This window comes from Helianthus annuus, chromosome 17 (genome assembly GCF_002127325.2).
Source record: "Helianthus annuus cultivar XRQ/B chromosome 17, HanXRQr2.0-SUNRISE, whole genome shotgun sequence".
Lineage (NCBI taxonomy): Eukaryota > Viridiplantae > Streptophyta > Magnoliopsida > Asterales > Asteraceae > Helianthus > Helianthus annuus.
The window spans coordinates 191,216,389-191,241,267 of NC_035449.2; the positions used below are offsets into that span (position 1 = coordinate 191,216,389).

At 39.1% G+C, this 24,879-nt stretch overlaps 2 protein-coding genes across 2 annotated transcripts; one reads left to right on the forward strand and one right to left on the reverse strand.

Annotated features, from left to right (window-relative positions):
- Positions 1-3,969: 3,969 nt before the first annotated feature.
- LOC110925436 lies at positions 3,970-6,181 on the reverse strand. Its single transcript, XM_022169392.1, has 2 exons — positions 4,798-6,181; positions 3,970-4,601 (listed from the first exon to the last, which is right to left on the reverse strand). The coding sequence occupies exons 1-2, from the start codon at positions 6,179-6,181 to the stop codon at positions 3,970-3,972; spliced, it is 2,016 nt and encodes a 671-aa protein (XP_022025084.1).
- An 8,068-nt stretch (positions 6,182-14,249) lies between these two features.
- LOC110922468 (uncharacterized protein At4g28440) lies at positions 14,250-19,738 on the forward strand. Its single transcript, XM_022166762.2, has 3 exons — positions 14,250-14,323; positions 17,777-18,003; positions 19,277-19,738. The coding sequence occupies exons 2-3, from the start codon at positions 17,790-17,792 to the stop codon at positions 19,462-19,464; spliced, it is 402 nt and encodes a 133-aa protein (XP_022022454.1). The 5' UTR covers positions 14,250-14,323; positions 17,777-17,789; the 3' UTR covers positions 19,465-19,738.
- The last annotated feature ends 5,141 nt before the right edge of the window (positions 19,739-24,879 follow it).

Genomic DNA, 24,879 nt, shown 5'->3' on the forward strand with positions numbered 1-24,879 from the left:
GTGGCAGTCATCTATTGGGTGCTTTTTCTGTGCCCTGCCGTTCCATTACCCATCGCATTAAATGCGATGGGTATAAATAGGAGGCGGTTAACCTTTCTCCTTTACATTTTCAAATCTCAAGTGTGATTTTCTTTCTATCTTCTCCTCTTGTTCTCCGTTTCTCTATATTTTCTTGAGTTCAGATCTTCTACTTCTTTATACTTACCATGTCTGAGAAGAATCCCACCCAAAAGAAAAGAAAACATAGAGGTAAAGCCCCTCCTGGTCCGGACCAGGCTGTTATTGGCTGGAAGGAGGAGGAGTTTCAGAATCTGGTGAGGGGGATGAACTTCCGTCCTGAGTGGGGGGCTCAGTACCCTCCTCCCGGATCTACTGCTTTGGATGCTCCTCCAGGCTATATCACCTTATATGCAGCGTTTTTCCGGGAGGGTAGTTTCCGGTTACCGATAACGAAGTTTACTGCTGCTGTGCTAAGGGGTTATGGACTTCATATTTCTCAGAAAAATGCAATTGGGCTTCCCCGCATTACCCATTTTGAATATGTTTGTAGGGCTTATCGTATTGAGCCTACTTTCGAAATGTTTAACGTTTTCTACAGCGTTACATACACCAGTGGTTTTTATTCTTTTCAAGCGAGAACGGGTGTTGCTCCGGTGTGCTATGTGCCGTTAAAGAGCCTTCATGACTGGAAACAGAAGTTCTTTTACATCCGCCGTGGTGTGATTCCAATAGAGATGCCGTACAGGCATGTGAGTCAAGGGATTCCGAAGGTGGATTATATGCAAGACTATGCTGCTCAGGACTGGTATAGGAAGATAACTTCTAAGGCGACTGCCATTTCTCAGCTGGATGAGATGGCTTTAGTTGGGGCCGGGATGAGTTTGTTGTGGGTGCCCAAACATCCACTGGGTCAACCTGTGTACAGCCATCAGGGTAAATGTATGTTTCTTCCTTGAGTTTATTTTTGATTTATTTTCCTTTAGGTTTAGTATATTTTGATGTGTTCCCTTATCTTGTTGCTCCTTTGCAGTTGGTTACAGCTTGATAAACGTCTTGGATCCGAAGACAGCGGGTACCATGGTTGAGGCTATTCAAGCGGATGGGAACCCGACGTGGTTAGACCAGATCCGGGGTCGTTTTTTGCATCCATCAGATGAGAGCTTGAATAGATATGTCGCCGAAGTTCTAGGTGAAGATGTTTTGAATGACCCTGTCGAGCCGGGTCGCGAAGAAGTCATTGTTCATTCAAGTGAAAGTTCTGATCAAAACTTTGAAGATCTAACCTCTCGTTGCGCGCGTGCAGGTACCGCGCAGGGTGATGCTGTTGAACCCGTGCACGAGGTTGTTGGTGACGACGATGATGTAGAGGTGCCCGTTGATCCTTCTACTCAGTTGGAGTCGAGGAAAAAAGCGAGAACTGATAGGTCTGGAAGGAGAGAGGGAAAGCCTGAGGGTAAAGCTGCTGGTTCTTCTCGTAAGCGACCCTCTACTCATCCTTGTCTAGGTTATGTGGTGGTTTCTGATACGTTGTCTGGCTTAGGGGTTGGTGAAAGGAGTCAACAATCGGATCCTGATGACAGTGCTACTCTGACTGAGCACATGAAGAAGAAAGCCCTTGAGGATCACAAACGCAAGCTTGATGAGCAGTCCGCTGCTCTTCTTGCTGCTAAAAAGGCGAAACTTCACAAGGAAGCTCCCCCCGCGCCTTCTGAGTCTGAGATTGACCTTGGTGTTTTTAGTGGGGGTCGTGGGAATTTGCTGGAGGAGCTTTATGCTGCATCTGCCCCTCCCACTGGTAAGTAGTTTCTAGTTGTACATTGTAGTGTTTTTCCTTCTTGGTTTTTTGTGTTGTTTTCTCGGAGTTGTTCTTGATTCATGTTCCATGATAGCAGTCAAGATTGGTAAGAAGCCTCGTGCGGTAGATATTACTCAAATTACTCCACCTACTTCTCCTCCGTCGAGGACAGTTGGTTTGACCCCTCCTCGTGATGATGTTGATGCGGACACGAGGGGTGGTGAGGGGTTTACTGAAGGTGTGGCTGAAGCAGCTGTTGCTCCTGGAGGTGATGGTGGAGCTGATGGTGGAGCTGATAGGGGCAAAGGTATTGAAGTAGAGGGGGAGTCTAGCGAGACTACTCCACAACAAACTATTTATACCAAGCGTCCTCCTGGTGGGGGTGGAGCTACTTCCGGCGTTGTGCGCAGCCCGCACATTGAGCGTTACCCTGCTGATTCCTGGGGTAACCCGGCTTGTGACGATTTGCCCCACGCCCCGCGCTAGAAACTTACTCAGGGTTCTCGGATGAACGATGTTAACAATTGCCATGAGTTCTTTGCTATGTCTCTTCCTCCTGTTGAGAGGATGTTTCAGAAGAATCGCAATCGCTTTTCCCTTTTGGACGATCATGTTCGTGCTGGGGTTAATTTCTTTGCCACATCACAGGAAATTCTTCGCGAGTGGCGATCGATGGGGGAAAAGACCCTTGAATTTGAGGAGTCGAAGAAGTCGCTTGCTGAAGAGAGGGAAAAATTTAATGCTGAGAAGAAAGGTTTGCAGTGGAGGGTTGCTGAAGCTGAACGGAAGCTTGAGGAGCAAAAACAGCTGAATGATCAGATACAGAAGGATTGGGAAACCGCGTGCGCGCGTACGAACGTTGAGATGTAGTCGCAGCGTGATGCTATCGTGCGGTTATCTGGTGAAAAAACAACACTTGCTGAAGAAGCGCAGCAGGCGCGTGTTGCATCCGAACAGAAGGAGAAGGAGTATGTCGCTCGGATTGATAAGTTAGAGGTTCTTGCTCAGCAAAAGGCAACTGAGTGTGAGGATGCACAGCGCCTTCTTGCTGAAAAGGCTGCTGAAGTTCAGGCAGCAGAACTCAATGCGGAGGAAACGTCTGCTGACACCAGATGGTTGCTTTCCCGTGGAGTGCCCTTGGTAATTTCTTTTTGCTTTTCCTTATTCTTTGGTTTTTGTGGATTTATCTGATTGCTCTGTTTTATGCAGCTTGCTCACCGTATTCTGAACTCGACTGAGCTTGCCACGTACATGCTTGAATTGGGTCGAGCGGGGTATAATAGCGGTCGTAAGTTTGGTTTCGCTGAAGGTAAGTCTGCGGTTATCAATAAGGAGAAAGATTACCACTTCGAATTGTATAAAGAGGATTGTGACGGTGCTTATGCTGCTAAGCGCAAGGAGTTTTCAACCCTTGAGTTTGCCGTCGTCCGGGCAGCGCAGAAGTTGTCTCGGAAACCAGATGGAGTCGCTTTGTTGAAGAAGGCTTTGGGAGAAGATAGTGATGCGATAGGGGGTGCTGGCCCTAGTCAGACTTGAACGGTGGGTTCCGGCCTGTGTGCCGTGTATGGCCATGAATGGGCCTGTAATGTTGGTTGTTTAAGACAACTTAAATTTTGTTTACCTGTGGGTGTGTGTACCTGGGATTCTTGTGAATATTTTATCGCTTTTTTCTATGGTTATGCGAATTTTGTTATCGTCATAATATGTGCATGTTTAATTACTTTGATCAGGTGTCACGAATGAATGATGGCGCTGACAGGTGATGTTGTGTTACTACAACGTTTTTATTCTGTCGCTTAAGTATGTGCGCTTGTATGTGACATACGAAGTGATCGAGTTGCAGGTTATTGTGTGAGCTCAGCTGTAATTAGCCTTGGGAGCATTACAATGTTTAGTTACCTTGCTATCGATATTTTCGTGTTTATGTGGGCACGAAGTTATGTTTTGGCGTTTTGTAGGCTTTGGTTGTGTTTCTGACACGGCTGTTCACTTGGTTGTGACGAGCCTTGGAGGTCTACAACGTTTCCTATGGTCGAGCCATTGATGTTTTCGTGTACGCCCAAAGTAATAAATGCAGTTGTGACAAGAAATTTGCATGAAATAAAAGTAGCCAAACACTTCTTGTATTAAAGTAAATGTGTTGGCTGTACGCCCTTTACGATTACATGGTTGTGTTACATGTAGCACTTTCGGAGTTGTTGGGCATTCCAGGTTCGTGGAGCCTCTTTGTCGTTGATGGTGCGTAGTTTGTAGGCTCCTTTGTCGAGTACTGCATCGACTATGTATGGGCCTTCCCATTTGGGAGCCAGTTTTCCGGGCTTTTCTGCGTTGGACGCTTCGTTGTCTCTTAGGACATAATCTCCCGGATTGAAGGTGCAGATTCGGACTCTGGAGTTGTAATACTTTTCCAGCTTCGACTTGTACTTGGCTTCGTTGATTGCTGCCATCTCCCTCCGTTCTTCTAGGAGGTCCAGGTCGATCCTCCTTTCTTCGTCGTTGTTGATTAAGTTCATGGAGAGCATTCTCGGAGACGGTAGCCCGATTTCAGCTGGGATCACTGCCTCAGACCCATAGACCAAGCTGAAAGGCGTTTCGCCATTGCTTGTTTTTGGCATTGTTCTATGGGCCCATAGTATGCTGGGTAGTTCGTTGACCCATCCTCGTCGTTTTTCACCGAGCCTTGCCTTTATGCCGTCGACAATGCTTTTGTTGATTGCCTCGACTTGACCGTTCCCTTGCGGATGCGCAACTGAAGAGAAGGTGTGTTCGATGTTCAATTCTTTGAACCATCGTTCGAGATCATCTGCTGCAAAGTTTGTTCCGTTGTCAGTGATTATTCTGAGGGGTAAGCCGAACCGGCATATGATTTGTTCCCATATGAATCGTTTGACGACTGCCGATGTGGTTGATGCGAGTGCCTTTGCTTTTACTCACTTGGTGAAGTAATCAACCGCGACTATTATGAACTTGACTGCCCCCGGAGCTTCTGGGAAAGGGCCTACCATGTCTATGCCCCATTGTTGAAAAGGCCATGCGGTTGTTACGGGCACTAGTTCGTTCTTGGGGCGCATGGTCTTTGGTTCGTGCCTCTGACAGCCACTGCACTTTCTCAATTCTTTCACAGCGTCGAGATGCATCCCGGGCCAGTAATATCCGGCGTTGGCGTCCACAGATTCCTTCATGCACTTCCCGGATCAGATAGTTCGCATCGTCGGCGTCAACACATCGTAGCAGTGGGCCAAGATACGATTTTCGGTACAGTATCCCGTCTGCCATTTGATAGTGTTCTGATTTGTATTGTATCTTCCGCGCCTCGGCTTTGTTCTCTGGAAGTATCCCTGACTGCAAGTACATGATTATCGACATCATCCAGGACGTTGTTCCTGTCTGGATGACGCTTACTTCTCTCAGTGGAACGGATGGATTGCTCAAGACCTCTATGCGCACATCTTTTGCTAGGTGCTGGAAACTTGTTGATGCCAGCTTGCTTAAAGCATCGGCCGGCTTGTTTTCGCTTCGATTTATGTGGTGCACCTTGTAGGAATAGAAGGTTTGTAGCAATGTTTTCGCTTGGTTGAGATAGAGTGCCATTATATCGCCCTTGGCTTCATATTGGCCGCTGATTTGGCCTGCTACTAACATGGAGTCCACATGCGCTTCGATGTGTCGGACCCCCATCTTGATTGCCAATCGTAGGCCAGCCAGGAAGGCTTCATACTCTGCTTCGTTGTTTGTACTCTTGAAATCCAGGCGTATGGCGTATGTGAATTCATGTTTGTCTGGACTTACCAGCCTTAGCCCCGCACCTGCTCCATCTTCATTAGATGCACCATCTGTGTACAACAGCCATGGCTCCTCTGTTTGCTTTTTCTCAGTTTTCTCCATCGCTTTACATTCTCTGTCTTTGTCATCTGGGACTTCCGTCATAAAATCTGCCAAGACCTGGCCTTTGATTGATGGTCTTGGTCTGAAAACCACGTTATGACCTCCCAGTTCTATTGCCCATTTGGCTAACCTTCCTGATACTTCTGGCCTTGCAAGGATATTTCCAATGTTGTAGTTTGTTAGCACGTGGATAACGTGGTTGGCAAAATACCTGCGCAGGCGTCTTGAAGCATGGATCAGTGCAAGGACTAGCTTCTCCATAATTGCATACCGGGTCTCTGGATCGGTCAAGGTTCGCGACACATAGTATACTGGTGTTTGAACACCTTGACGATCGACGAGTAGTACAGCCCCGACTGCCCTGTCGGAAGCTGACAGGTAAAGTACCAAAGGTTCTCCTTTGTTTGGTGCGGTTAATGTTGGCAGTTTTATGAGGCAATCTTTCATCTCGCGGAACGCACTCTCTGCTTCCGGAGTCCACTGGAACTGGCTTTTCTTCATGCAGTTGCGCAAGGTTTTGATGAATGGGAAGGATTTTGCAGCGTGGTTGGCTAAAAAACGATTGAGTGCTGCTAATCGTCCTGCTAGTTTCTACATGTCCTTAATGTTTGCTGGTGAAGGCATCCTTTCTATGGCTTGGACCTTTTCTGGGTTTACCTTAAAACCATCTTTTGTGACTATGAAGCCCAAGAACTTCCCTTCTTCCATTCCGAATGAGCACTTTGCTGGGTTCAGCTTGATACTTACGCTGCGTAGCGTGTTGAATGTCTTCTGGATATTTGCCAGCATCGCGCTCTCCTCTTTGCTCATGATTACCAGATCATCCATGTACACTTCTATGTACTTACCGATGGCGTCACTGAATGTTTCGTTCATCAGCCTTTGGTATGTTGCGCCTGCATTTTTTAAGCCGAACGGCATCTTGGTGTAGCAATATAACCCTGTTGGTGTGCGAAATGCGGTTTTATCTTCGTCTTGAACGGCCATTTGAACTTGATGGTACCCCTTGTAGCAATCCAGAAAACATTTCCACCGGAATGTTGCCAAAAAATCGATTTTCTCGTCTATGTCTGGTAAAGCGTAGCAGTCACGGGGACATACCTTGTTCAGATCCTTATAGTCGACACACATTCTCCAGCTGCCATTTGGTTTCTTTACCATTACTGGGCTTGCTACCCATGTTTGGTACCTGACTTCTCTGATGATTCCTACATTTAGCAACTCTAGCACTTGTTCTTTCATGGCATCGTGTTTGATGTCGCCTAGGTGGCGTTTGGCGTGCACCACTAGCTTTGCGTCTTCTGAGACATTTAGACGGTGTTCTGCTATGTGCCGTGGAACACAAACCATATCAGCCGGTGTCCAGGCGAACACGTCCATGTTTTCATGCAGTAATTTCTTGAGCGCCGCGCGCGTCAAATCGGACATGGCGGGCCCCAGAGTGACTGTTTGTTCTGGGTATGCGCTGTTCAATACCCATTTTTCTGCCTCTATGCGCGGTGCTGGCTTGCTTGCTTTGGCTGGTCTGATTTCGTCTGTTGCTAAAACTTCCTTACTTGCATATATCAGCGCGATGCCCGTTTCGGTGGGGAATCCGACAGCGGAATGTGGTGCAAAGCAGATCATGCTGAAGTCTCCTTGGAATTCTATTCCTAGGAGGATGTCATGTCTTGAGTGCGCCGGTAATACCATGAATGTGACTTCTTCAGTTATTGAATTTCTCCCGTCTGAAAGCAACACCGGGAATGATATTTGTCCTAGGGGAAAGACGGCTTCGTTGCAGAAACCAGTTAGTGGATAATCGACTGGCTCTAGGCGCGCCTTGTCCTCTTGATCAAATTGATTGAAGCACTGTTCATATATAATATCCGCGGTGCTCCCGGGATCGATGAAGATGTAATCTGTCTGGTAGTGGCCAATCACACCTGGGATGACTATTGGTCGCTTTTCTCTTGGACCCCCTCTAACAACTGGGAAAATAACTTGTTTCTCGCGCCATGAATCATCCTGTGCGCGCTTGTTGTAGTTTTTTCTCGGTCTTCGTGGACCTCCCTGTACCATGTGGGTTTCTAGCTTTCTGAGCTTCTTATTGTCTGGCCCTTCCTCTCTTCTTTGTATTTGGCGGTAATCGCGCTTTCCGCCCTTGACTAAGTGAGTGAGCTTTCCGTCTCTTAGGGCTCTTTCGATTTCTTGCTTTAGGCTAAAGCAATCGTCGGTTAAGTGGCCCATATCTTTGTGGAATTCACAGAAGAGATTTGGGTCTTGACCCCTCTTGTTGCGCATCTGTAGGGGTGGTTTGAACTGATGATTTTCTGTAGCTAGGACTTCAGAAGGTGTTTTGGTCACTGGAGTCCACTGCTTTTCTCTGTTTTCTCGCTTCACTTCCTTTCGATGGGCTATCTGGTTGATCGTATGGCGTGCATCTTCCCGTGGGGGGCTTCTTTCTCTGTGCCCAGAAGCCTTCCAGGGTTGATTTCTGCCCCTTCTGTTGTGTCGATCGTTATGGTTGTGCGCGCGTTGACGGTGGTCGTCACCGGTCAACTGCCTGTCTGTCTGCGCAATGGTTTTGGCTGCTTCTATGAAGGTTTCCCAATCTTTGGGTCCTCCGTCTCGCCCTTTGATTCTTTTAACCAAATCGTCACACTTGACCGCCCTCATGAAGTGTGCGCACATCATCTTTTCCGGTATATCGCCGATCTCTAAACATTCTTTGTTGTATCTTGTGATGAAATCCTCTACGCTCTCGTAGTCTTTTCTCCATATGTTTAAACAGTCACCGGGGTCTCTGGCTTGTCTTCTTTGCTGAGAGAAGTGTGCTAGGAACTTCTCTCGGAAATCGACCCATGATTTGATTTTGCCTGCTGGTAAGTTGTCGAACCAAATGCGCGCCGCGCCGACGAATGTCTGAGCAAACAGGTGGCACCATGTTGGTAAGTTCCATCCGCCTGTTGCCCCTGCGCCCTTAAACACCTAGAGGTGATCATCTGGGTCCGTCAACCCGTTGTATTTACCCACGTTGTGTGGTAATTTCGTTTTGTCGATGGCCGCGCATGCGACTTCTCGGATGAATTTTGAATTTTCTGCCATGTCCTCAGGACGATAGCTCAAGGTGTAATCATGCTCTGCTTTGGGGTTGTACCCCGCGCGCTTGGTTGGTTTGTATGCTTCGTGCTCCGGATGGAGTCTGCTGAACACTGTGGATTCCTCATTGTAAGTTGGGTCGTCTTCTTCTTCCTCCCATTCCGTATTCATGTTACGTGTGCCCAAACGGGTTTGGATCGTCCTTCGTTGTAGATTGGAGTTTTGCACGAAGTTGCTCTCTGTTTCAGCATAAGTATCGCGCGTGTCGTGTACGCTAGGTCTTCTTATATTTTGCACTGGTCCTCTTTCTGGACGTAAGTTCCATGCATTTGTCTGCTGAGCCGTGTGCGTACTCAGAGACCTTGGTTGTGGAGTTGCAAATGCTGATTGATTAGCTTGCGCTTGGAGCAGGGCTTGTTGTGCACTGAGCTGCGTATAAACGAGGTTTATGGACGCCATCTGTTCGGCATACCAGGAAGCCAGAGTTTTTCCCTCGGGTAGCCCTAAAAGTGCAGAGTAGTTGAGTTGTGCTTGCTCCTATGGAGCAGAAGGGCCTGCTCCATGGCTTAGAGTCTGCATCAGCGGAGGTGTTTGGTGTAATATCCCCGTTGGAGTTTGGAAAGCAGCTCCGTTTGTGGTTTGAGTGATGATTCTTGCTGGTGTTTGGAAAGTGGGTCCAGTTGTTGTTTGGCTAACAGCCCTGGATGCACTTCCAAAGATGGGTGGAAAATCGTTGTTCAGCTGACCCTCTTGGATGGTCTCGTTCCTTTGACCCCTTTGGACGTGTGCCGTGTCCGAAACGAGTTCAAAGGAAGAAACTTCTCCGTCGACTGGGTGTGAGTGATTTTGTTCTGCCATTTTCACGAGTGTTTTTTAGAAAAGAAAAGAGGTGAGAATGGTTTTGCAAAAAAGCGGATGGCGCCAATGTTGAAACACTGGTTAACACAAGGACAATCAGTGGGGTTGTTTCGTCTAATGGGTTCAACCTCTTCTTCTACTCGTATTGATGGCTCAAGATCTGCAAAACAGTAAACACCATTAGTCTCGTTAAGAGGGGGGAATGGGGTTTTCCCTCTTAACCAGGCTCCGGCGTGAGAATAAGTACTGCTCTGAGAGTAAATAAACAGTGTGTGTATATAGTGAGTAAGGAGAGTAAAAGATACTGAACCTGAATGATGAAGGGTCCTATTTATAGCCGGAGGGTGAAGAAGGAGGGTGCAGCTGTGCCAGCTGTGAGCGCGTGCCAGCTGTCCGACCAAGGGGAATATCCTCTTGGTCTGCTCTGCCATGGCAGGTGTAGTGGTACACGTGGCGTTCCTGCATTCGCCTGCGCTGGATACCTCGTACCGGTATTGTCAGTTCTGCTCCCTGAATTGTCGCAGGCCTATGTGGCATTCTGCTAGTGGTGACACGTGTTGTCCTTTATGTCGGATAGAGCATCTTTGGTGCCAACTGTGAATCATCCAGAAGTTTCTAGAAGCTTCTGGAGTGTTTCGTTGACGTGGATGCCTTGTGTGCACAAAAGTGGTGTGGTCCCTGCCATGTAGGCAAGGAATTGGGACCATACCTCTTCACCAGCGTATTTTTTTCTTTGTGCTATTATGAATGTATAAAGGCGTCGACATTAATGGTAATGCAAGATTTCCATGTGCATGATTTCTTTTTTCTATAGTTAGATATGTTTTTTATTCCTTAACTAGTATCACGACCCGCCGCAATGCGGCGGGGATTCTTTAATTATAACTAAGTCGATTTAGAACCCGCACGTTATGTTGAACCTGTCAAACGGGAAAAAAATAGACAATGTAAAAACGTTCACCCACACATGCACGTTGCGTCGTGTTAACTCGGAAAATTTAGAACGAAACGTAAAAACGTTAAACCAGAGACGCACGTTGCGATGTGTTAAGTCACAAAATTTAGAACGAAGCATAAAGCGTAAAATTTGCAGAAAATGAAAACAATAAAGGAACAAAGTTGAAAGTAAAAAAGTTGTGAGAATATATTGCAAAAGATAAAAGGTTTTGGGTTAAAAGTAAAACAAATAGTTTTTGGTTAAAAGTAATTTATGAAATACTTTTGAGTGAAAAAGTAAAAAAATCAATTTTTTTTTAAAAAACCGCCAAAGCCAAGGTTACAACAACCATATGCATAACCATTTTTTCTTTGAAAAAACCCACAAAGCCAAGATTACAACACTTCGCGATATATGAAAAGCATAAGAGACCAAAGTTGCAAAAGATGAAAAGCTTTGGGTTAAAAGTAAAAAAATATCAAAGTGGTTAAATCGCAAATGATTGAAACTTTTGAGTTAGAAGTGAAAAATCAAATTAATCAAAGGGGTTAAACTGTATAAGATAGAAACTTTTGAATTAGAAATGAAAAATCAAACTAATCAAAGGGGTTAAATTACCAAAGATTAAAACTTTAAACTTAAATTGTCAAAGATTGAAACTTTAGGAAAATTTCAATTTTTTTTTGAAAAACTCCCAAAGCTAAAAGTACAACAACCTTATGCATAGTTATGTTGCTAATTTATAGGTTTTTAATTAGTTTCAAGTAGACTTCATTTAAAATTTTAATTCTCAAGATTTACATAAATGTAATTAAACATGTAGTTTGAAGAAATTAATAATCAGTATGAATATTTACACATATGTAAATATTATACTTACACATATGTTAAACATTTATATATATATAAATTGAAATTCAGCATGAGAAAATTAAATATCAATGTGAATATTTACATATATGTAAATATTAGGTTGGAACCCCGTGTATTACACGGGTTGACTAAATATATTTTTATATAATAAAAAGTTACATCTTTAATTACTCGTGTATAACATGAGTTGAATAAGCACGTGTATTACACGGCTTGAATAAATATAATGTAATCAGTTAACACACACAATCGTGAAAATACGTTTTTGATAAAAAGAACTTTGATATACTATATTTTGGTTGTTTGCTTGGTTGTCGTTGTGTGCTTTTTTCTGGTTGTGTTGCTTGTTGTCCTAGGCTTGGCTGTCAAGTCTAGTTGGTGTGTCGCATTGATACACCCTTGTTATTATTTGGTTCATTTATAAAATTCACCGGGGTAACCCTTTACCCAAAAAAACTTTGATATACTATTTACATATTAGAACATTTTACTTTGTTTTTTTATTTTTCTATTATTAGGTTATAAACTTGTGTATTACAGAAGTCCATTAAATTTACTTATTTCTTCTTTCCCCATTCATGACCCATTGCTTTGTATCTAAATATTAGTTTTTATTCTTCCCTACTTAATAGTAATCAAATTATTAGTTTATGTATATCCACCAGAATTGGTTAACCAAATTAACCGAATCATTTATATCCAAAACCAATATAATTTATGAAAAAAGAAACCTACTAAAGGAGATTTGTTTTAACTTATATGAACTTACATATTATAGATTTGTTTTAGCTTATAAGAAACTTACATATCCAAAGCCAAAATTTTTTGAAAAAAGAAAACTACTAAAGGAGGTTTGTTTTAGCTTATAAGAAATTTACAAAAGCGAATAAGCCGATGCTCATTTTCTTATCAAAATGGATCTTTTTTTTTTAATATTTCAACGTGAATTTAAAAAAATTGTTGTTTCCAATTCTCTCTTATTATTATAATTTAAATCGTTTATTTATAAATAATCTAAAGCTAATACTATGTAAACATTTTAATATATTATTTACAAAATACACGTTCATCAATATCAATGAATTTTATCTACCAAAACTTTTTAAATATAATATTTATTCCATAAATCTTTATATAACTTTTTAATTATAATATTTATTCGTTCATAATTCTTGAATATTTGCATGACTATCTTTAATTATAAAAGTAAGTATTTATAATTAAGTATGAGAGAGAAGCAGGAAAACAAATAAATAGATAAGATAATTAATATATTATTATAAGTTATCTTTTTCTTTTATCATTAAAATCTCTTCTAAAATTTTAAATCTAATATTATCAATAATTGACTTTTCATAATAAATATTTAGAAAAATAAATAATAAATATATAGAAAAATAATTAAGACTGCCTCATAGAACGCCATATGTCTCTAACATGGTTTCTTTTATTATATGTATAGATTATACTTGGATATTTACATATATGTAAATATTACACTTGATGTATGTTAATATGTAAACATATATGGAAATAGACATTCAACTTGAAAATTTGATGATTAGTGCATATACGTACATAGAGTATGAGCTCTAAAAATTTTTGTTTTTACTTGAAAGAAATTTGAAAATAAAAAACAAGAAATGTGGATTGGGAAGTTGGAGAAAAATATGGGATAAATTCCGATTTTTCAATATTTATTATTGTTTGTTTACGATTATACCCTTATAGCCTTTTTAACTATATCCACAATTTTGCTTTTAATTACAATTTTACTTTGATATATTTTCAACCATTGATTATTAGATCAATGGCTTAGAAAGGTTCTTAAGAGTTCTGTATAAAATGTGAGTTCTACAAAGAACCCAACCCTATATACATATATATAATTTTTTTTGAACGGTAAAATTGAATCATTGAGGGACCATTAGAGTATCATCGTGCCACGAGCGGAACCACCTGATCATATCCATCTCCACTAGGTATAATGTCTATACACCAATTCAGGAGAAAACCTAATAAATATGAGAAAACAACTTTTCATGAAGGCGGAGGAGATCAAAGAAACAACTTTTTCATGGTTGAAGCACAGATCGAGAATCCAGGTGCCGTCATGGGACGAGTGGAGAAGACTTGGTATAAATGTTTTATGAAGGCTCTGATGTATGTTATTGATTTTAAGCTTGCCTGACTTTGTATCTTTTTTGGCTTCCCAGCTTCTTGCTGGGTAGCTGATGTCTTGTGATAATATATCTCGTTTGCCATTCAAAAAAAAAAAAAAAAAATATGAGAAAACCCTCCTTATGAAAATCGAACCCAAAACCTATCGGTCCTAAATTCTTGTCTCATCTCACCCTCAAGATACCTATAAAGCCACGGGCATATATATTGGTATCGGGATCCAGATTCGTTTACCCTAACTATAAAAGCCTAAGGGGATACGGTGTGGGACGCGACAATGCTCGGCAAACGTGTTTGCCGATCGGCAAACACCGCCGCCAACAATCTTGCGACGCGGCAAACAAAACAATTCGGTGATGGATTGCCGATTCGAGAAGAAGAGAGAGAGTGAGGGAGCAGGAGAGAGAGAGGGAGTGTATGGGAGAGAGGGTGTTGTGGGGTGGGGTCCATGCCATCTCTCAACCAATCACATCTTTTTCCTTTTTTTTTTAAAAAAAAAAGTTTACCACTTCACCAAGTGTTTAAACCATTGCCAACACTTTTCACCAAAGTTTAAACACTTTTCACTGATTGACGTGGCACATTCTCATTGGTTGATTTTTTAGTTTGCCACTCCAAAGTATTTAACCACTCCTTACACCCTAAACATCTTCATGAATTTCAGTTCCTACACTTCACCCCCTTTTCTCCAAAATCCGTTATTCGCAACTCAGGTTAGTCGATCTTTAATTCCCCTGTGTCATCAAATGATTCTCCAATCTGTTCTTCGTACATTCAGATTCTCATCTTTGATTTGTAATAATACTCTTTTCGTCTCAAAATTTATCGATTATCTTGAACATTGTATGATTTTGGGTCCTGATCTTGTTTGATCAACTTAGACATGCTAGTAGAATGCTGTAGATTGAAGCTGCTTGTTGAATTCTGTTATTATTGTACACTAGGTTTAAATCGAATCGAAAGCTATCCCCAAATTTGCCAATCGTGTTCTTATTCATTTATTATGCTAAAGCAGTAAAGCATATCATGAAAAAGTCAATATTTTTGTTAGCTTTTTTCAGTTTTAATGGTTTGGAATTTGGAACCGGTCGTTTTAGGCGAGGCGTATAGTATAAAAATACAATTTTTAGCAGTTTTAGACATGTTTTAGGCTTCTTTAGGGCTAGTTTAGGTTGTTTTTAGACTATGCAGTTAATATCGGTGATATATCGGTCCCCTAGTAAAATATCGGTGTCAGAATAACGGTGCCGATATTATCGGCGATATTGACCGATATATCACCCATAGTTATTAAAAGCGTTAGGCGCACTCAAGGCGCATAGGCCTCGCCTGGGGCCTAGGTGCAAAGCGCAAAAAAAGCGAGGGCCTGAGAAAAATAAAACGCATAATGAAAAAAAATTAAAATATATTATGCATTAGAAAAAGAATACTATTCTTCAAATAAAATAACCAAAATCTATTATATAACACTTTATGTCATCTATTTAGTACAAAAAGTTCTAAAATATTAGTGTAGAAAAGTAGTTTTCCTTAGATAAAAGAAGAAATCTGTCTAGAATCTTGTCGGAATTTAGAGAATTTGGCTGGAAACTCTCCAGAATCTAGGAATCTCGCCGGAATGTGCGCCTGAACCATCACCTGGAGAATTAAAGCGCAATTTCCTCGACTTAAAGCGCAACTGCCTCGCCTCGCCTGAAAAATGGGCCTAGGCGCAAGAGGCGATGGCTTTTAACAACTATGATATCACCAATGTATCACATGATCACAGATATATCACTGAATTATTGGTGTTAACTTGCTATGTATAAATTCTACATGATATTAAAGTTACTAATATGAATATCCCACCGATATCTCACCGAGATAACCTATATCTCAAGTATCAGTCCTTGGCCGACTAAGTAGTTAATGCGGTAAATTTTCGGATATCGGTCAAGGACCGATATTTGAGATATCGGTTATTGCGGTGGGATATCGATAATTTAAATCTCATGCTAAATTTATATATATAGCAATTTAACACTAGCAACTGTAACAAGTAAGAACTGACTAAGACTTAAAACACTAACATTTAACAGTAACAACTAACAATTAAGACTTAAAACACTAATAGCAACAATAAGAAGAAAACTGAACGGTAGAAATAAGAAGAATGGTACTGATATCGGGAAAATCGGTGATTTATCGATCAAATATCGGTCCTATATCGGTCAAATATCAGAAAATATCGCTGATATTATCGGTACCGATATTCTGACCAATATTTTGTACCGCTATCTCGGCAGGGGACCGCTAACTGATATATCACTGATATATCAATTGATATATCGGGATATTAACTACATAGTTGACCGATATCCGATATTTTACCGCATTAACTGCATAGGTTTTAGATTGATTCCAGGCTTGTTTAGGGTTGGTATAATTGTTTCAAGCTGTTCATGTCATATGTTCTGATGATTTTTGGCCTGAATTTCGTTGGAACTTGGCCTGAAAAATGCGTCTGAGCGCCTGACAATAGAGGTTTTAACATTATAATTTTTTTCATAAATAATAAATGTGGTTCAAAACCGCCGCCCAAACTGGCCGGTTTGGTTTGTCATTTTCCAAAACCGTAGATAACAATTTGGGTTCAAAATTTGGAAAAAAAAAGTCAACTGTCTGTCGTTTTCAGTTAATGCATGTTTCTTTGTTTGGCACCCACTTTTTATACAGTTTTACACAATTGAAGCGACGGACTTTTCAAAGGGAAAAATTACAAGTTTTGTCCTCTATCTTAATACCACTTATCAGGCGGTGTCCTTTTCAACGAATTTTGACAAGCTTTGCCCTTTACAAGGAATTTTGTTGCACGTTTTGTCCTTTAGGCTTAACCCAGTTAGATTTTCTTGTTAAATCTTGTCACCCAAGAGTATTTTAGTCTTTTTACCCATTTATTTCAAGAGTCAACCCTAAAATATTTTGTTTTATTCTTTTAAATAATATTAAATAAATGGGTAAAAAGACTAAAATACCCTTGGGTGACAAGATTTAACAAGAAAATCTAACTGAGTTAAGCCTAAAGGACAAAACGTGCCACAAAATTCCTTGTAAAGGGCAAAACTTGTCAAAATTCATTAAAAAGGACACCGCCTGATAAGTGGTATTAAGATAAAGGACAAAACTTGTAATTTTTCCATTTTCAAAGTTTTAGGTCGTTATTAGAGTAAATTGCCATTTTAGTCCCAGAGGTTTGGTCCAAATTGCCATTTTAGTCCAAATAGTTTTTTTTCCTCCTCTGGGTCCCTGACTTTTCCATTTTCTTGCCATTTTGATCACATTGCCTAACTCGGTCTAAAAATCTGGTTATAACCAGGGGTATTTTTGGCATAACTGTTGTGTGGTGATAACCAGGGGTAGTTTACAACATAATTTGTAAACCTCATAATAATTTAATACCAAAAATTACCCCTGATTATAACCTGGTTTTTAGACTAAGTTAGGCAATGTGATCAAAATGGCAAGAAAAAGGAAAAGTCAGGGACCCAGAGGAGAAAAATAAACTATTTGGACTAAAATGACAATTTGGACAAAAACTCAGGGACTAAAATGGCAATTTACTCGTCGTTATTATATGAATTTAGTGCTTGGAATTAGAAAGGACTTCTAGTTAGTGTTATATCTTATACTGACTCAGCCTGTCAAAAGTCTGTTTTTCATAACTATTTCATTAAATTTCTTCATGTAGGTATAAGGTTTGAATCTGATGCCTTTTTTTTAAATAGTTTTATTGTCGAAATTTATTATTATCTATGCAGTTAATATCGGTGAGATATCGGTGATATATCGGTTATATCGGTCATATCGGTCCCTTAGTAAAATATCGGTGTCAAATATCGGTCAAAATCTCAGTACCGATATTATCGACGATTTTGACCGATATTTGACCGATATAACCGATATATCACCAATATTTGACCGATATAACCGATATTTGACCAATATAACCGATATATCACTGATATATCACTGAATTATTGGTGTTAAATTGCTATATATATAAATTCTGCATTATATTAAAATTACCGATATCCCACCGATATCTCACCGAGATAACCTATATTTCAAATATCGTTCCTTTACCGATATCCGATATTTTACCGCATTAACTGCATAGATTATTATAGGGTTTATTGGAAAATGGCTGAACAACTTAAGCAGCAACCAGCTTTCGTTAAGATCAACCAACTTCGTCCTGGTGCGTTTGGCCTTAACCTAACTGTAAAAGTGGTTAGCTCAAAAGCAATAATGACACGAGGTCGCAATGGAACTCAAGGTCGAAACATGCGTCTTGCTGAATGTTTGGTTGGTGATGAAACCGGAATTGTTGTTTTCACTGCTAGAAATGATCAAGGTATGATTTACTTAAATAATGAACTAGGGCTGCAAACGAACCAAACGTTCGGCGAACAGTTCGTGAACCGTTCGGCGGGAAGTTCGTTTGTGTTCGTTCGTTTATTAATAAACGAACGAACACGAACAAGAAATTTCGTTCGTTTAGTTAAATGAACAAACATGAACAAAGGTCATGTTCCTTTGTTTATGTTCGTGAACGTTCGGTAACATGTTCGATAGTTCATTAGTGTTTTTAGCTATTATATTTATTTAAATACTTAAAAATTCCGACAAATTAAATATCTAATAAGTGCCAGTGTATTATATATTTTTTTTCATGAACGATTGTTTGTGTTCTTTCCATTTGTGTTCATGAACATTAGTTTGTGCTCATTTGTCTTCGTCAACGTTCGTTTTTGTTTGTTGCCTAAAATTAACAAACAAACACAAACGAACACGAACAAGTTCATTTCCTTAACAAACGAACACAAACATAAAATCTCGTTTGATAAGTGTTCGTGAACCGTTCACGAACGCATATATTTCTTAACAAACGAACACGAACAAGGTCTTGTTTGTGTTCGTTCGGTTCGTTTACAGCCCTATAATGAACTATGTAGTTAATATCAGTGATATATCGGTTATCGGTCCCCATGTAAAATATCAGTGTCAAATATTGTTCAGAATATCGTTACCAATATTATTAACAATATTGACCGATATATCACCGATTTTCCCGATATTAGTACCTTTCCTCTTAGTTCTACCATTCGTCTTTCTTCTTATTGCTGCTATTAGTGTTTTAAATTTTAATCAGTTCCTACTTACCTTATGTTCTTATGATTCTTATTCACTTTTCGATAACAAAAATATGAAGGAAAAAACCGTCAATAACAGTTCATTGCGTGTTAATATTTTTATAATAATTTCTTTTAAAATTATCACAATTACTTGGAAATGATTTGAAAGACTACCTTCAAATTAACCAACTGGGGTAGCCCAGTTGGCCACCGACACCCACCTCTTCCCAGAGGTACCGGGTTCGAGTCTTGGGAGTGGCATATGTCGCCCAGGGTAAGAACTCGGCATGGGGAAGTCACCGCGGAGCTAGCTTGGTCGGGTAGCGGCTCCCGGAGTGAGATCACTCTGGCGGTTGGGAGGACCGTGCACTATCCCCCCCCCCTCCCAAAAAAAAAAAGACTACCTTCAAATTCATGAAATATAATGGAGCCGTATAAAAAGAGGTGTATTTTTCCTACTGTTAAACTCACACAAATATGAAAATTTCTCAGTGGAAGCTATGAAGGAGGGCAGTAGTGTAATTTTGCGCAATGCAAAAATCGACATGTACAAAGGGTCGATGAGACTGGCAGTAGACAAATGGGGTCGTGTTGAAGTAACAGAACCAGCTGATTTTTCCGTTACGGAAGACAACAATCTGTCACTCATCGAGTTTGAACTTATTACCGTTGAAGAGTGAGAAATTACCATCTTGCCCTCGCCCTTGACTCTAAACAATCTGTGTTCTTGTATTAAAGGGCGGTTTATTTACGGCTTTACTGTAAGCTTTCTTACTCTATATGCTTTTTATTTAGAGCATATTAGAATTACTAGTTAGTGTTTATTTTGGCTATTTATGAGATAAGAAATAGCCATTTTGAGATTTCATAAGTTGAAATTTCATGTTAAAACTATGTATAACCCTTTGTTTTGATTGTTTTTATTTAGAGTATATTAAAATTATTATTTTTTTCCCAAATTTGAAATCTGGTTGCAATTTTTTATTGGATAGTTGGAAGTTAGGTTTGAGTTATTGTCAGGGGCGGACCCACGTTAAGCGGAACGGGGTCCCCGGACCCCAATCTTTTTTTAAAAGTTGTAGAAGCGGTATATAAAATTTTCTATGGACCCCATAAAATAATTTAGTTGGACCCCATAACAATGAGATTGAGCCTGGTGCAGTGGTAAAACCCCTTGTTTGCACACAAAAGGTCTTGGGTTCAATACCTGTTTGTTTCATTTTTTTGTGTTTTTTTTAAACCTGATTTTAAATTAATCACTCTATTTTTTTTTCTATTTCAATTTTTCTCACCTATATTTAGTTGAATGTGTAGTAAATGAAACTTGTAATTTAGTTATGATATTGTTTTCTATTCTGTTTCTCGACCCGACCCGACTCGAACAACGACCGACCCAAAAAATTTGAACACCGGAAAAATTGGACCCCATTGTCCAAAAATCCTGGGTCCGCCACTGGTTATTGTCCCATAATTATTGGTGGGTACAGTTTTGGTTTTATAAAGCGTGAGGTGCTATGAGGCGTTTAGCACCGAAAGCCGAGGCGTGAGGTGAAAGCTTCATGTATGTGAGGCGTGAGACGAAAATCATTTCTAAATTTTTGGTCATTTCAGCCTCTACTACGGAGTTTATACCTTATATTTCACCCTCCTGCACACTATGTAGTTAATATCGCGATATATCACCGATATATCAGTTATGGGTCCCTTGGTGAGATATCGGTGCAAAATATCGGTCAGAATATGGTACCGATATTATCAGCAATATTGACCGATATATCACCGATTTTCCCGATATGAGTACATTTTTTCTTAGGGGCTGTTTGCTTACCTCTTAATGAGGCTCTTAATGGTTCAGACCTCTTACCGGTTCAGCACTTAATGGTTTAGACTGTTTGTTTCATGAGCAAATGTCTGAATGGTTCAGACATTTGCCTCTGAATGGTTAAGATTTATACAGAGTCTGAATGGTTAAGACCTCTAATCTGAATTGGTCAGACATTTGCCTCTGAACGGTCAAGCATTATACAGGCTATTAATGGTTCAGACCTCTTTATGGTTCAACACTTAATGGTTCAGACCTCTTATTGATTTAGCACTTAACCATTCAGATGTTGCCAAACAGCCCCTTAGTTCTAGCGTTCGTCTTTCTTCTTATTGTTTCTATTAGTGGTTTAAGTCTTAATTGTTAATTATCAGTGTTAAATGTTAGGGTTTTATGTCGTAATCAGTTCCTACTTGCTAGAATTGTTAGTGTTTTGCAAGTTGCAAAAGATTAATTTGTTAATGGTAGGAGAGTATATTGAATTGTTAGTATTAAATTGCATATATAAAAAACTTAACATGATATTAAAATTACCGATATCCCACCGCGATTACCGATATCTCAAATATCAGTCCTTGACCGATATCCGGTTTTTTACCGCATTAGCCTGTACATGAGGTGCCGCCTCAAGGCCTTGAGCCGTTTCTCTAATAATCTCTTTCGTGCGGTTTTTATAGCAAATAACCTGTCAGTTTTTCGGCATGGTTCTCATGGTTAACAAAAGTTGCCCTGATTATGGCATCATCTGGTTATAGACTTATAGTGAATGGTTAGGGGTGTTTGCAAACTGTTGAACCTGACTTAACTGTCCAAACCGAAGCAAGTCGACTAGTTTGAGATCCAGAAGGTTTAGTATTGAACATTTTTCGGTTTAGCGGTTCTGTTCGGTTTGGATTTTGGAACCGACTTTTGTAAACCTGAACACTTGCTACTTTTATATGTTACATCTTTCTCATTTTTGAAATACCTGGTTTACACTTAATAAATAAATATATTGAAATACCTGGTTTACACTTAAATATATTTAAAATCAGTTTAATTTTCAAAACATTGATAACTTTTGTTTTACACTTAAATATATTTAAAAAAAACTTCACATGTTATTTCTTTTGAACGGCAAAGAATCTCACTTGAAAACACACCCTGCTCGTCCCTTCACCCAGATGTCCCTCAAAAATAGCCTAAGCGGGAATCGAACCTCCGTCTCCACTAGGGAGGACATGATCACTGGACCAACTTCTCACACACATCACAAGTTATATATTCATAAAGTAATACCAAATTCTGATTGATAATTTCTTGTCCATTCCCATAATGACAAAATATGAAAATGTTGATTTGTATTAAAAAAATATATACATTATTTTGCTAATATTGGATTGTATTTAGTTGACAAAATATATATGATTTTGCTAATATTGGATTGTATTTAGTTGACATAAAAATCAAAGGCGGCCATCATTTGACAATTATTTATCACTCACATTTTTTTCTTTGTTATTGACAACGTTTTTGAAAAATAAATACAAAAAGGCCATTATAGTTTGCAAGGATATTTAATTTTGGACAGGATCATTTTTATTTTATTTTTTTATAATCGTACTTGCAGGTTTATGGTAAACTAGCAATTATAGTTATCAAACACAAACATATTTATGTTAACCGTAATGAGTTAACAAAATCGCCATTTCAATTACGAGTTAATGGCCATACACAAACGAATTGTGGGGGGAGATGTAGATCAACAGTTGTAAGGATATGATTCGGTCTTTCGTGTATTTAACCACAATGGACGATCAATATTTGAGACTAGTTCGATCAAAGGGACTGATTTACCACCGGCTCATCAAACAGATCAGTTTTCAAAACGTTGTTTTTGACAAAAGAAAACTGTAATTCCATAATAACACGCATTGTTAAATTCTTTAGTATGATAGTATATAGAAAAATGTACTATTCAACATACTAGCGCTAATACCCGCGAATTTCGCAGTGTTGAAAAATGATATATGAACAAAAAATTATCATAAACAAAATATATGAACAAAAAATTTATTAGTAACATACATAAAAATACATTGAAAACAAAATTATTCAATAACATCAAAAATAGATTCACAAACCTTGTTTGACCATTAATAGTATATGTACGAAGATTCTTAACCAATACGGACGCACTTTTACCGTTTACTTTTACGTATCTGCGACATTTTATAAAATGCAAAGTATATCTTCTTGTGAAATAATCTATCACATAACGAAAGTATGAATAGATGTTAAGTAAAACACTTTAGCTTTGTTTATTCGACAGTCGTTATTAGTTCACCAAGTAATAAACAACAAAATGGTATTATCGTTAAAAAACGCTAAAAAAAGATAACATTTAAAAGTAAGACATATAAATAACAACTATAGTAAACACGTGTTTCATAGTAACTAATATACAGAAAATGTATACATTTAAGAACACGTACCTTATGAGATCTGAAAGCGGTGCGTATAATATTAAACTTTATGACACTCAATGAGACCTTTTATAACTTGATAATGAGATTCAGGGAGTATGACACTTCAGGTGTTATATTTAAGCATATATATGTCCTTATATAACTTGGCAATGAGACACATCGCTCAAAATGTGACATTTTAGCAAGAATTAAAGAGGCTGTAACAACATCAGATTCAAGTTTCTTGGTAGAAATCCACAAAAATACATAGAAGCTAGCGACGGCTAGATGAACGGCTACGAGATACAACAAACAAACGATTATCGATAAAACTAAACAAAATAAAGAAAAATGGATTCATAGACAAATTCATACCTTGGAGACGAAGATGATAATCAGATTCGAAGAAGATGGCCATTGATTATTTTTAGTTTTGGGCCCGGAGAAAATAAGAAAGCTATTATGGATAGTGATATTAGTAAGCCGAATTGTAATGTTAGTTATACAACTCTTGTCATCCCAGTTCATGGTCAAAAATTCCTATAAAATAACATTTTCATGAGCTAGGCATCAGAGAACAAAGAAACACAGCCCGGTTTTTAACTATTTTTTATGAGATTACCCGATCAACCCATTGGTGAGAAATAGAAAACTCAAATTAATCACTTGGGTCAAGATTTCCACCTCTATGCATTTATAGTGGGCTAATGATATTCGACTTGAAGACTTGATAATAAGGTTGAAACAATTATAAAAAAATGAATGTAGTCAACTTCTATTTTAGCTAACTTTATTTAAAACTAAGTCAAATGTAATTTAAATTTAAAATTACTATAATATGTTGGAAGAATTTAATAAAATTTATATATAAAATTTTAAATTTTAAACCAGTAACAAGTTTAGATACATTGAACCAAACTAAAAGGGAAATCCAATTAATGTTATTAACTCCAAATCGTTTACTTCCATATTATCCTCCAAATCAAATTTTTGAATTTTAAAATCAAGTTATTATCTATCCTCTAAATAAGGAAATAATAATTAATTCTCGAAAATGTATACCATGAAATGTAACTACGTTCTACAAATGATAGTTTTTTTTTTGGACGACATCAAAATTCATAAAAAAAGGAGTACAAACAAGACCAGCGAAGCGAAGGGATGGAGCAATACAGAAACGAAAGAAACAAAAGCTACAATTAATTCTCAAAATGCATACCATGAAATGTAACCATGTCTCTACAAACGTTAGAAGCGACTTGCAAGCAACCTAAATCATACCACGACAAACCACTTCAAACCTCTTATGCTAAAACATCAATCAAGCTTATAGAACAATCCATGTAACCAACGATCCAATCAAACCTAGGGGCGGCCCTAGGGGTGTGCGGGGAGGACCACCGGCCAGGGCTCAATATTTCGGACGGCACACTATTTTTTAAAAAGAACCCGATATGTATACGTAAAAATTTCTTTTTTAATAGTGTATACATATACAAACACCAACACAGTCCCACTTACAAAACTATTCTTATGCTTTAAATTAGTTACTAGCCCATTAGCATTAGGTTTAGATCTTTATTAAGCTCAATATCCAATTTCGTTAAGTCCTAATGACATGTTTTTTGGAGCTTGAACAAAGTACATGAATTCTCAGGGTCGTCCCCGATCAAACCGATTCAACATTCTTTGTCCTGGACTCATCAATCCATAAAAACCAAAACATGTTACATATGCTAAAAAAGACGTCACATTCAGTAATTCTCACTCACTCATTCTTCCAAAACCTTCAGGGGGAGTTTATGTCAACCCTTGAAAACTCCAAG